The 14,033-nt window shown below is 47.7% G+C and overlaps 1 protein-coding gene across 1 annotated transcript in view; it reads right to left on the reverse strand.

The window, feature by feature from the left end:
* Positions 1-13,418: 13,418 nt before the first annotated feature.
* LOC128136068 (cAMP-specific 3',5'-cyclic phosphodiesterase 4D-like) overlaps positions 13,419-14,033 on the reverse strand; it is a 307,658-nt gene continuing 307,043 nt past the window's right edge. Inside the window, exons 6-7 of the mRNA XM_052775153.1 lie at positions 13,692-13,787; positions 13,419-13,567 (exon numbers count right to left, since the gene is read on the reverse strand). Coding sequence (XP_052631113.1) covers positions 13,419-13,567; positions 13,692-13,787 — 245 coding nt within the window. The remainder of the gene's footprint in view (positions 13,568-13,691; positions 13,788-14,033) is intronic.

A 14,033-nucleotide genomic window follows, 5' to 3' on the forward strand; every position in this document is an offset into this window, starting at 1 on the left:
TGGAGCAGTCTGTGCCTGAAGGACTGAACGCCGTGGAAGGGACCCATGCTGGAGCAGTTTGTGAAGAACTGCAGCCCATAGGAAGGACCCACGTTGGAGAAGTTTGTGGAGTACTGTCTGCTGTGGGAGGGACCCCATGCTGGAGCAGGGGAAGTGTGTGATGACTCTTGCCCCTGAAGAGGATGAAGCGGCAGAAAATAACGTGTCATGAACTGACTGTAAACCCCATTCCCCATTCCCCTGCGCCACTAGGGGGGTTGGTAGAGAATCCAGGAGTGAAGTTGTGTCCAGGAAGAAGGGAGGGGTGGAGGGAGGGTGTTCTGAGATTTGGTTTTATTTCTCATTACCCTACTCTGGTTGATTGGTAATAAATTGAATTAATTTTCCCCAAGCTGAGTCTGTTTTGCCCGTGACGGTAATTGGTGAGTGATATCTCCTGTCCTTATCTTGACCCACGAGCCCTTTGTTATATTTTCTCTCCCCTGTCCAGTTGAGGAGGGGGAGTAATAGAGCGGCTTTGGTGGGCACCTGGCACCCAGCCAGGGTCAACCCACCACAGGGGTGAAAAGACAGGTTGGGGAATAGATAGATTTGTGTAGAGCATGTTATTTCACAACAGCAAGACACTGTGGAAGGAACCAAAAAAGAAAACAAAACCAAACCCTAGATGACTCCTCCTTCAAGAGCAATTAAGCTGCTGTTTCATACTCAGACACACTATTCAAATTACAGGGTGTAAGAAAGATCTAAGACCAACACCTGTCCCTCATCTTCCACTTAGGTCTGTGTCGTGGTTTCAGCCCAGCTGGTAACAAAGGACCACGCAGCCGCTCGCTCACTCCTCCCGCCCCCCTCCAGTGGGATAGGGAGGAGACGGAGGAGAGAAAAGAAAAAAAACCTGGAACCTCGAGGGTTGAGACAAGGGCAGGTTACTGGGACAACACAAAAAAAAGGTTACAACAACAACAACGGTACTAATGAAAGAATATACAAAAAGAGTGATGCACAGTGCAACTGCTCACCACCCGGAACCCGACACTCCGCCACCGAAAGTCCAGAGCCCTCCCCCCGGCCCGCTCCCCATTTATATACTGAGCATGATGTCACATGGTATGGAATAGCTCCTTGGCTAGTTCAGGTCGGCTGCCCCGGCTATGCCCCCACCCCCCCCCACCTCCCAGGTTCCTGTAAAAATTAACTCTATCCCAGCTGAACCCAGGACATTATCCACCCCTTATTCTATACCATCTACATCATGCCCAGATCTTACATTTTCCAATCAACTACTACCACTTTCCTTGTCTTTTATATATATGTATATGGACACCCCCCCCCCACACACACACACAAATAGTATTCCCTTAGTCGATGGGCTATCCCTCCAATGTGTCCATCAATTTTATTTAGTCCATGACTTTGGGGCTCCATCTGTTGTAACAGTTCTTCAGGATAAGAGAGATGGTGTGAGGTGTTAGGTTGTTGTATGCTGCCTCTGGAGCTTGTGGCCGGTACATTTGGTGCAACCCACACCCTTGGCCTGCAGGTCGAAGAGGCTGATCTTGAGGAAATTGCTGGGTGCCAGTTCAAGTTCTATCACTGTTGTACTTGGCTCGGTTTCAAAGTCCATCCTTCAGTCATTTGGGTAATTCTTACAGTAATACCCTTGATATGGCATATAGACACTATAGATACAATGACATAAATTGGCAGGTTATTTGGCAGTTAAATATCATACAGCCTAATTCACTGGCTATTCTCTCCCAAAATCAAATCTCCCTGAGGTACACATCGAACTTCCCCATCCTTCTGCATCACCCACCAGGTGCACCCAGGTCCCTGAGCAAAAACAACCCCTTGGATGGGTTTGTCTCTGCTTGAGGGGGGACTAACCCAGACTGCCTTTCCTAACATACTTCTCATGCGCACTACAGGGACTTTATCTCCTTCTACAGTATGTGGAAGTCTTGGTTGGGCAGGGCCAGCCCGATTGGCAGATCCTCTAGTATTAACTAACCGGGTGGCTTTTGTTAAATGTGTATCCCAATGTTTGAAAGTTCCACCCCCCATTGCTCTCAATGTAGTTTTCAGCAGTCCATTGTATCGTTCGATTTTTCCGGAGGCTGGTGCGTGATAAGGGATGTGATATACCCACTCAATGCCATGCTCTTTGGCCCAGGTGTCTATGAGGTTGTTTCGGAAGTGAGTCCCGTTGTCCGACTCGATTCTTTCTGGGGTGCCATGTCGCCATAAAACTTTCTCTTCAAGGCCCAGGATAGTGTTCTGGGCAGTGGCGTGGGACACAGGATATGTTTCCAGCCATCCAGTGGTTGCTTCCACCATTGTAAGCACATGGCACTTGCCTTGGCGGGTTCGTGGGAGTGTGATATAGTCAATCTGCCAGGCCTCCCACTGTTTATATTTCAGCCATCGCCCTCCATGCGACAGGGGTTTTAGCTGCTTGGCTTGCTTAATTGCAGCACATGTTTCACATTCATGGATAACCTGTGCGATAGTGTTGTATTGGTTTTGTGTGGCAAGGTTTTGGTAGCGGGTGGGGTTACAGGGGTGGCTTCTGTAAGAAGCTGCTGGAAGCTTCCCCTGTGTTCGACAGAGCCCATACCAGCCGGCTCTAAGACAGACCCGCCGCCAGCCAAGGCCGAGCCAATCAGCGATAGTGGTAACGCCTCTGTGATAACATTTTTAAGAAGGAAAAAAGTTGGGACGGCGGTATTTCGGCAGCCGGAGAGAGGAGTGAGAACATGTAAGAGAAACAACCCTGCGGACACCAAGGTCAGTGAAGAAGGAGGGGGAGGAGATGCTCCAGGCGCCGGAGCAGAGATTCCCCTGCAGCCCGTGGTGAAGACCATGGTGAGGCAGGCTGTCCCCCTGCAGTCCATGGAGGTCCACGGTGGAGCAGATATCCACCTGCAGCCCGTGGAGGACCCCACGCCGGAGCAGGTGGGTTCCCGAAGGAGGCTGTGACCCCGTGGGAACCCCGCGCTGGAGCAGGCTCCTGGCAGGACCTGCGGATCTGTGGAGAGAGGAGGCCACAGAGCAGATTTTCTGGCAGGACTTGTGACCCCGTGGGGGGCCCACGCTGGAGCAGTCTGTGCCTGAAGGACTGCACACCGTGGAAAGGACCCATGCTGGAGCAGTTCGTGAAGAACTGCAGCCAGTGGGAAGGACCCACGTTGGAGAAGTTCGTGGAGGACTGTCTCCCGTGGGTGGGACCCCACGCTGGAGCAGGGGAAGAGTGTGATGAGTCCTCCCCCTGAGGAGGATGAAGCGGCAGAAAATAACGTGTGATGAACTGACCGTAAACCCCATCCCTGTCCCCCTGTGCCGCTGGGGGGTTGGTAGAGAATCCGGGAGTGAAGTTGTGCCCGGGAAGAAGGGAGGGGTGGAGGGAAGGTGTTCTGAGATTTGGTTTTATTTCTCATTACCCTACTCCGGTTGATTTGTAATAAATCAAGTTAATTTTTTCCCCAAACTGAGTCTGTTTTGCCCGTGACGGTAATTGGTGAGTGATCTCTCCTATCCTTATCTCAACCCACAATCTCTTTGTTATATTTTCTCTCCCCTGTCCAGTTGAGAAGGAGGGGGAGTGATAGAACAGCTCTGGTGGGCACCTGGCGTCCAGCCAGGGTTAACCCATCACAAGTGTCCATGGTCAAGTCCACCCCTCGATCACGAGCCCATCTATATGTTGCATCTCTTCCCTGATGGCCCGAGGTATCATGGGCCCACCGAGCCATAAATAGCTCACCCTTATGTTGCCAGTCCAGGTCCACCTGAGCCGCTTCAATCCTGGCGGCCTGATCCACCTGCTGGTTATTTTGATATTCTTCAGTGGCCCGACTCTTGGGTACATGAGCATCTACGTGACGTACTTTTACCACTAGCTTCTCTATCCGAACAGCAATATCTTGCCACAGTGCGGCCGCCCAGATGGGTTTACCTCTGTGCTGCCAGTTGCTCTGCTTCCATTGCTGTAGCCACCCCCACAGGGCATTTGCCACCATCCATGAGTCAGTATAGAGATAGAGCACTGGCCACTTCTCTCTTTCAGCAATGTCTAACGCTAGCTGGATGGCTTTCACTTCTGCAAACTGACTCGATTCATCTTCTCCTTCAGCAGTTTCTGCGACTAGTCGTGTAGGACTCCATACAGCAGCCTTCCACCTCCGATGCTTTCCCACAATGCGACAGGACCCATCAGTGAACAGGGCATATTGCCTCTCATTTTCTGGCAGTTTATTATACAGTGGGGCCTCTTCAGCCCGTGTCACCTCCTCCTCTGGCGACATTCGAAAATCTTTGCCTTCTGGCCAGTCTGTGATCACTTCCACAGTTCCTGGGCGACTGGGGTTTCCTATGCGAGCTCGTTGTGTGATCAGTGCGGCCCACTTACTCCACGTGGCATCAGTTGCATGATGTGTAGAGGAGACTTTCCCTTTGAACATCCAGCCCAGCACTGGCAGTCGGGGTGCTAAGAGGAGCTGTGTTTCAGTACCAACCACTTCTGAGGCAGCTCGAACTCCTTCGTATGCTGCCAATATCTCTTTTTCAGTTGGAGTATAGCGAGCCTCGGATCCTCTGTATCCCCAACTCCAAAACCCCAGGGGTCGGCCTCGGGTCTCCCCAGGTGCTTTCTGCCAGAGGCTCCAGGTAGGGCCATTCTCCCCAGCTGCAGTATAGAGCACATTTTTAACATCTTGTCCTGCCCGGACTGGCCCAAGAGCTACTGCATGAACAATCTCCCGCTTAATTTGTTCAAAGGCTTGTCGTTGCTCAGGCCCCCATTTAAAATCGTTCTTCTTCCGGGTAACTTGGTAGAGAGGACTTACAATTTGACTGTAATTTGGAATATGCATTCTCCAAAAACCCACAACACCTAAGAAAGCCTGTGTTTCCTTTTTATTAGTCGGTGGGGACATAGCTGCTATTTTGTTGATCACATCCATAGGGATGTGACGACGCCCGTCTTGCCATTTTACTCCTAAGAACTGGATCTCCTGTGCAGGTCCCTTGACCTTACTTTCTTTTATGGCAAAACCAGCCTTCAAAAGGATTTGGATTATTTTCTTCCCTTTCTCAAAAACTTCTTCTGCCATGTTGCCCCATACAATGATGTCATCAATGTACTGCAGGTGTTCTGGAGCTTCACCTTTTTCCAGTGCAGCCTGGATCAGTCCATGGCAAATAGTGGGGCTGTGTTTCCACCCCTGGGGCAGTCGATTCCAGGTGTACTGGACGCCCCTCCAAGTGAAAGCAAACTGTGGCCTGCACTCCGCTGCCAAAGGAATGGAGAAAAATGCATTAGCAATGTCAATTGTGGCATACCACTTAGCTGCCTTGGATTCCAGTTCATATTGAAGCTCTAACATATCTGGCACAGCAGCGCTCAGCGGTGGCGTGACTTCATTCAGCCCACGATAATCTACTGTTAGTCTCCATTCCCCATTAGATTTCCGCACGGGCCATATGGGACTATTAAAAGGTGAGTGAGTCTTGCTGATCAGTCCTTGGGTCTCCAGTTGGCGAATCAGCTTATGGATGGGGATCAGGGAGTCTCGGTTGGTGCGATATTGCCGCCGGTGCACCGTCGTGGTAGCAATTGGCACCTGTTGTTCTTCAACCTTCAGCAACCCCACAACCAAAGGGTCTTGAGAGAGACCAGGCAGGGTAGACAGCTGTTCAGTGCCCTCCGTCTCCAATACAGCTATACCAAAGGCCCAACGGTACCCTTTTGGGTCCTTGAAATACCCCCTCCTGAGATAATCTATACCAAGGATGCACGCGGCCTCTGGGCCAGTCACAATGGGGTGTTTATGCCACTCATTCCCGGTTAGACTCATTTCAGCTTCCAATACGGTTAGCTCTTGGGATCCCCCTGTCACACCAGAGATACAGATGGGTTCTGCCCCTTTATAACTTGATGGCATTAGGGTGCATTGTGCACCAGTGTCCACTAGAGCCTTATATTCCTGTGGGTCTGACGTGCCAGGCCATCAAATCCACACTGTCCAGTAGACTCGGTTGTCCCTCTCCTCCACCTGGCTGGAGGCAGGGCCCCTCTAATCCTGGTCAGAGTATCTGTTACTCACTTTTCGCACACATGAATCAGAAGTCCCTTCAAGAGGATCAGAAATGGCATCAGCCCATCTACTGCGTCTGGGGGACTGCTCACGGGAAACTGGAGCAGCAGCTTTCCAAGAAGAATCCTCTTTTCTGGTTGCTTTTCCTCACAACTCCCGTACCCGTGCATCCAGGACTGAGGTAGGTTTTCCATCCCACTTCCTCATGTCCTCTCCATGGTCACGCAGGTAAAACCACAGGTTAGCCCATCGTGTGTACTTTCTCTCTCCTCTCTCTTGGGCAGAGGAGTGCTTACTCCCAATAGCTGCGATGCGGGCCTGTACAGGTGGGGAGGAGGACATATCCACTTTGAATTGCTGTAACTCTCGGGACAATTCCTCTACAGCCGAGACACAGGCCCATAGGGAGGAAGAGAGACTTCCTTCGTATTGCCGGAGTTGGACAGCCAATTCATCCACCGTTTGTCCATAGCCTTCTTTCCAGGACATTACTGCCAATGAGTTGGCATAGGTTGGTGGCGCACTTCGTAGAAACTTCCACCACATCGGTTGTGTGCATTGGACTTCATCTGGATCTGTGGGTGACTGCGCATTTTCTGGATCATTATAAATCACCTCCAGCACAGCTAATTCCCTCAGGTACTGGATACCTCTCTCCATGGTGGTCCACTTGCCTTGGTGACATGTAACTTCATCCTTGAAGGGGTATCTTTCCTTTACACCTAACAGAAGTCGCCTCCAGAGGCTGAGGACTTGTGTTTTTCTCCCAATCGCCTTGTCAATGCCCCCTTCCCTAGACAGAGATCCCAACTGCTTGGCTTCCTTACCCTCTAATTCCACACTACTAGCCCCAATATCCCAGCATCGGAGCAGCCAGGTAACAATGTGCTCACCTGGGTGGCGGCTAAAATCTTTTCGCATGTCACGCAACTCACTCAGGGATAGAGATCGGGTAATTATTTCAGGTTCTGCCTCTTCCTCCTGTTCTTGCGATGACCCTGGTTCATCTTCATCTCTCACTAAGCGAACTGATTTCTTTGTGTGTTTCTTTTTCTGTACAGGGGCGACTGATACTGGCACAGGTTGGTTCTCTGGTTTAGCTGCAGTATCTGTCACCGGGGTTTGGGTAGCCACGGTGCCTGTTGCCGGGGTAGGGGTAGCCACGGTGCCTGTTGTCGGGGTTGAGGTAGCCACGGTGCCTGTTGTTGGGGTTTGGGTAGCCACAGTGCCTGTTGCCCTGTTTTCCATCTTTTCCCCCTTAGGGTGCTGCCTAATATCAAGCAGTGTTTGGTAGATACTGGCCAGAGCCCAGCACAGTGCAGCAAGTTGTACGTCTTTGGAATAGCCACAGCATTTTTCTTTCAAATATTCTACCACTTCATGAGGGTTCTGTAGTTGTTTGGGAGTGAACTTCCAAGCCACTGGAGGTGAGAAGTTCTCTAGATACCTGCCCATATCCTCCCACATGCCGTGCCACCCATGAATATCCAGCTTTGGGGCAGATCTCTGGGTGGTACTCTTAAAGACCCTTTTTGTAGCCCTAAACAAGACCCGAAACATATTCAGGAGGCATAGCACTAACAGCACACTGGCTTGCGCATCCCAAGGATATTAAAAATTCTCAAAAGCTGTTGTAATTAGTCGGAAGGAGAGAAGGGAGGCGAACGGATGGGGGGACGTATCCCCCCCTAACTTCCCCATGGAGTGAGTGTAATTACCAATAAAATCCGATAGAAGGTGCCCGAAGTATGGAAATGATATCACTGCCTCATACAGATACCAGCTTAACCTCATGACCAGTGATGTAATCATTTCACAAGTCAACATTGCCCAGTACAGCAAAATGATAATCCCAATCACTCTCCCAGAGGTGAGAAACGTAACTACAGGCAATACATAGAGCACATAAGAACTTACAAAACGCCACCATGTAAACAAATGAATCAACATTGTGACTAACATCCATTTATCTAATATAAGAAATGCGTATGACAAATTTGTTTCAACACGCTCTGGCCAGATCTGTCGTTATCTCAGCCCTTCGTGCCCCACGTTGGGCGCCAAAAAGGACTGTCGTGGTTTCAGCCCAGCCGGTAACAAAGGACCACGCAGCCGCTCGCTCACTCCTCCCGCTCCCCTCCGGTGGGATAGGGAGGAGACGGAGGAGAGAAAAGAAAAAAAAACTGGAACCTCGAGGGTTGAGACAAGGGCAGGTTACTGGGACAACACAAAAAAAAGGTTACAACAACAACGGTACTAATGAAAGAATATACAAAAAGAGTGATGCACAGTGCAACTGCTCACCACCCAGAACCCGATGCTCCGCCACTGAAAGTCCAGAGCCCTCCCCCCGGCCCGCTCCCCATTTATATACTGAGCATGATGTCACATGGTATGGAATAGCTCCTTGGCTAGTTCAGGTCAGCTGCCCCGGCTATGCCCCCCCACCTCCCAGGTTCCTGTAAAAATTAACTCTATCCCAGCTGAACCCAGGACATTCTGTCAGGCAACTTCAGCTTTCTACAACCAGGACATTTTTTAAGCTCTGATAATAATTGCAAGAACAAAACAAAATCCCCTATGTACATCAGCATGCTTTTATTTATACCACACCTGGCTGAATGGGGGGCTTTTGCTAGGACTTAAGAAAAAAAGGAGAGTTTATCATCTCTGGAGGAAAGGGTGGGCAATTTGGGAGGAGTACAGGGATCTTGTTAGATCATACAGAGAGAAAATTAGAAAGGCGAAAGCTCAGCTAGAACTAAATCTGGCCACTATCGTAAGGGACAACAAAAAATGTTTTTACAAATATGTTAACAGTAAAAAGAATCCCAAGGAGAATATCTTTCCTTTAATGGATACAGAAGGGAATGTAGCAACCAGTGATGAGGAAAAGGCCGAGGTACTTAATGCCTCCTTTGCCTCAGTCTTTAATAGTGAGTCCAGTCATCCTCAGGGTACTCCACCCCATGAGCTGGAAGGTAAGGATGAAGAGCATAACATACCCCCCTTAATCCAGGAGGAATTAGTTAGGGACCTGTTACGCCATCTGGACACTCACAAATCTATGGGACCCGATGGGATCCATCCAAGAGTACTGAGGGAACTGGCTGAGGTCCTTGCCAAGCCACTCTCCATCATCTATCAGCGTTCCTGGTCAACAGGGGAGGTCCCAGAGGACTGGAGGCTTACCAATGTGACTCCCATTTATAAGAAGGGTCAGAGGGAGGATCCGGGGAACTACAGGCCTGTCAGCCTGACCTCGGTACCGGGGAAGATTATGGAATGGTTTGTCTTGAAAGCACTCACATGGCAAGTCCAGGATAAGAGGGGGATCAGGCCCAGTCAGCATGGGTTTACGAAAGGCAGGTCCTGCTTGACCAACCTGATCTCCTTCTATGACCAGGTGACCCGCCTAGTGGATGAGGGAAAGGCTGTGGATGTTATTTTCCTAGACTTCAGCAAGGCCTTTGACACTGTCTCTCATGGCATACTCCTGGAGAAGCTGGCGTCTCGTGGCCTGGATAAGTGCACTATTCACTGGGTGAAAAACTGGCTGGATGGCCGAGCCCAGAGGGTCGTGGTGAATGGGGTGAAATCCAGTTGGCGGTGGGTCACAAGTGGTGTTCCCCAGGGCTTGGTGTTGGGCCCTGTTCTGTTTAATATCTTTATTGATGATCTGGATGAGGGGATCGAGTGCACCCTCAGCAAGTTTGCAGACGACACCAAGTTGGGAGGCAGGGTCGATCTGCTTGAGGGTAGGAAGGCTCTACAGAGAAATCTGGACAGGCTGGATCGATGGGTTGAGGCCAATCATATGAAGTTTAACAAGGCCAAGTGCCGGGTCCTGCACTTCGGTCACGGCAACCCCATGCAGCGCTACAGGCTTGGGGAAGAGTGGCTGCAAAGCTGCCCGGCAGAGAAAGACCTGGGGGTGCTGGTTGACAGCTGGCTGAATATGAGCCAGCAGTGTGCCCAGGTGGCCAAGAAGGCCAACGGCATCCTAGCCTGTATCAGGAACAGTGTGGCCAGCAGGAACAGGGAGGTGGTTGTTCCCCTGTATTCAGCACTGGTGAGGCCGCACCTCGAGTCCTGTGTTCAGTTTTGGGCCCCTCACTACAGGAAAGACATTGAGCTGCTAGAGCGTGTCCAGAGAAGGGCAACCAAGTTGGTGAGGGGCCTTGAGCACAAGTCTTATGAGGAGCGGCTGAGGGATCTGGGGTTGTTCAGTCTAGAAAAGAGGAGGCTGAGGGGAGACCTTATCGCTCTCTACAACTACCTGAAAGGGGGTTGTAGTGAGGTGGGTGTTGGTCTCTTCTGTCAGGTGTCTGGAGATAGGACAAGAGGAAATGGCCTCAAGTTGAGGCAAGGGAGATTTAGGTTAGATATTAGGAAAAATTTTTTTACTGAGAGGGTTGTCAAACATTGGAACTGGCTGCCCAGGGAAGTGGTTGAGTCACCATCCCTGGAAGTATTCAAAAAGCGAGTGGACAGGGTACTCCAGGGCGTGGTTTAGGTGGCATGGTTAATGGTTGGACTTGATGATCTTGAAGGTCTTTTCCAACCGAAATGATTCTATGATTCTATGATTCTATGATCTATAAAATCTATAAGATGCATGAGCACAGGAATAATAACTACCTGGAAAGAAAAAAAACCCACCACAATATAGTTCTAAAATTCTTTTTCTTCGTGCAGTTCTACTTTATCCCAACAGCACAGTTTTATTTTTTATTGTTTATCATTCCTATAACCAATCTTTCACACAGCTGAAACTGTGAAACATAAAGATCAGACTACAGATGTACATTCCTGACCACCAAAGAAAAAAAACATTACTTAAGTTTTAGCCCCCAAATGCTAAGAGTTGTTTCTGCAGTTTTCTAGTATACTTTATGTTCTTGTATTTAAAATTTAGTCATTCCATTTTAAAAATCAAGTTCTGTAAGCAGGGATGTACTGAAAGCTGTGCTAGAAATGCCAAGCACTGACTGTGTATCAACCAACTGCATCATCTTCATAGTGATGAGCTTTATTTAAGAGTTCTCCTATAATAAAGCCTCTGAAACCTTTTCGGCAACAACCAAGAAGAGCTGCAGCAAATCCCTCCCAACTAGAAAATGTACATATTTATTTTTACTGATGCTAAGAAAAGAGGAAGAGATTTCAAGGTAGAACTGGCAAGTATTTCAACACACCAGGTCTTACCACAAGCACATGTTATTTGTTGAAGCAACGTTTACTCCTTTGAGCATCAACTTTGTGTTCCAGTGGGTATGTTTAGACAGTAGCATTTGTGGAATAGAATTGTGGCTTTCTTCTTTGAAATGCATACTGAGGCTACAAGGATCCTTTGTCTTCCTAGTATCTTCTCCCACTATGGTTTATCACCGCTTCATATCATACTGCCACCTGTACCTCCTAAAGAACAATTTACCTCAACCAAACTAGGAAGGTGGTGAGACATGGAACTCAAGGGAGTATAAATCTGCAGAGGATAGAACTGCACTAGATCACAGAAAAGTATTGTAATAGACTAATTGGTGCTGCAGCTTCAGGTTTTACTCAGCAAAACAAAGGCTTGCAGACTTCATCATGAGAATTAGCTGGAGCAAAGAAATCACATTTTGGTTTCACAATATCATACAGTGAAAATCTATGGCTGATAAGTAACATGCTTACATATATTTCTAAGTAGCAGAAGCATGTGAGAACTAAGTGGTTTCACCACCTGACTGCTGCTTTCCTGTGTGAAAGGCATATGCGTAGCATGTACGTCAGCTGCTTGCTCTTTCTCTGAAAATGTCTTGAACCGCAAAGACATAAATTGCTTCAATACTACAGAATCCTTCTCTGCCCACCTCCTTTGTCTGATAGATTTTCAGAGTTGAAGATTGACAAAATTCAGCCTTTTTATCTGATATGCCAAAAAAGTTTTGAGATTCACACCCCCCAAAAAAAGGAACACACTGGAGAAGAAAAGTATTTCTGCAGCTGAAATACATCATACAGATCCCTTTTTGTTTAGGAAACAGAAAGGACAGAATACAAAAAACAGTTGGGGGGGGTTCATTTGCCATTGCTGCTGCTTCTATTTGCCAAACTCCAATGAAGAAGACACAAACCTGCCCAAAATTCTGATTTTGCTTTTTCCCTTTAAGAAGTGGGATTCAAAACCAATAACAACAACAACAACAACCACTACAATGACAATCACATCAACAAGGATAATAACAATAATAGTATTAAAGACTCTTCCCCAAACAAATGTTGGTTTCTTTCCCACTAGCCGCCTCTGGTCATCTGTCAGACCTTTCTGCATCCCATTAATAACATTTAGTTAGTTGAGGTAGCCAGGCTATGTCAAACTGTTTTCTGATTTTCTCCTTGATTTCTTTGGCACTGACTTCTTCTTGGGCTTTTTCTTCTAGTCATCTTTGCACTCCTTCAGTTAAAGACTAATTAGTCAATGGTTCCTACAGTACGTCCACTAAGCCAGCCACTAGCATATGGCTTACTTAATACAAGGGGAATTTTTAAATGCTTGCTAATCCAGTAGTCACTTCTATATTCCTGAGTTATTTCCTGTTTCTTTAGCATAGTAATGTTATCTAGTGGCAAAATTCACTCACTCAGATGTAATCCTATCTTGTTCATTATTATTAAGGAAAGAAACCTTTTATTTTTATCATATTATCCTATGACTTAAGAGAGACTACCTTAATTTATTGTCTGTCATCTTCATTTCTTATCTGGCTCAGAATTAGTTCAACTTCATATCTAATTTACACTTTCAAAAATAAATGTCAGTTGCAGAAATTAATTTAAAACACTGCATGGGGAAAGAATTATGAATTAGCTTGGCAATTTACTACTAGTATTTTAAGGTAAATATTTGGGAATAATTTTTAATATTTAGTATCAACTAAAACTTTATGCATGTGGCCACAGCTGCTTCAATAATTCAGAATATCATCATAATGGGGATAAAATCAAGACATTCCTGGTACGAAAAAGTCTGCTCCTACACAAGATGGAGCTGAATCTTCTTAACTGTGAGCAGATTAAGGACTATGATAAAGAAGCAAATTTTTCCAGTTCTGTTAACAGAAAGCAAGAGTCATACAGCTGTGCAAACCTGCCTGAGAACTATGGTTTGAATTTGATTAGGAAATTTTAAAGAAGACATACTCTGGTACTTTTATTATTTCAAGTGAAAGCTCTCCAGTGAGAACTACTGGCTCTTTGAGTGCCTCCTGTCATTTCCCCTGAAGTCCCAGAAGCAAGTCTGGTAAATTAGTTAGCTGTGGTGGAGGTGATCTATAACAACCTGGATGACAACCAGGTATCCAAAGACCTGGATGAAATCCAGCGCATGCGGTCCATGTGGCGAAAGTTTGTATGAAGTGCACTGATGTCATATGCCAACACCCTGGTGATAATGAGCTGGACAGACACGGAGGCACCAACTACGGATGGATTGGCCAACCAACTCCAAGAATACAAAGATAATCTCACTTCCTTACATCTTGGCTGTAGAGAAACTGACACAAAAATTGTCTGACCAGTCCGAGAAGGATAGGGCTTCCTCACCCACATCAACCATGGTCTCAGCTATTGAGTCAGCCTTTTTCTGTTCAAGGGAGAGGGTACCGGTGGCGCACACCATGTGCAACCCAGTGGCTTTTCCTGGGTGACCAGGGGGAGGACATGAGGAAATGAGATGGTGAACCTACCTGGAGACTAGAAGCTCGGGTACAGGAATTGCAAGGAAAAACAACAGCCAGAAAGCATCCATCCAGGAAAATTACTGCTCTGGTATCTGTTGGGCGGAGTAGAAGGGCTGATTGTACTTTTGACCCTGATGAAGGGACTTCTGTTTTGCAGTTCAGTGATGAGGCACTGGAACAGGTTGCCCAGAGAGGTTGTGGATGC

Source organism: Harpia harpyja, chromosome W (assembly GCF_026419915.1).
Source record: "Harpia harpyja isolate bHarHar1 chromosome W, bHarHar1 primary haplotype, whole genome shotgun sequence".
Taxonomy (NCBI): Eukaryota; Metazoa; Chordata; class Aves; order Accipitriformes; family Accipitridae; genus Harpia; species Harpia harpyja.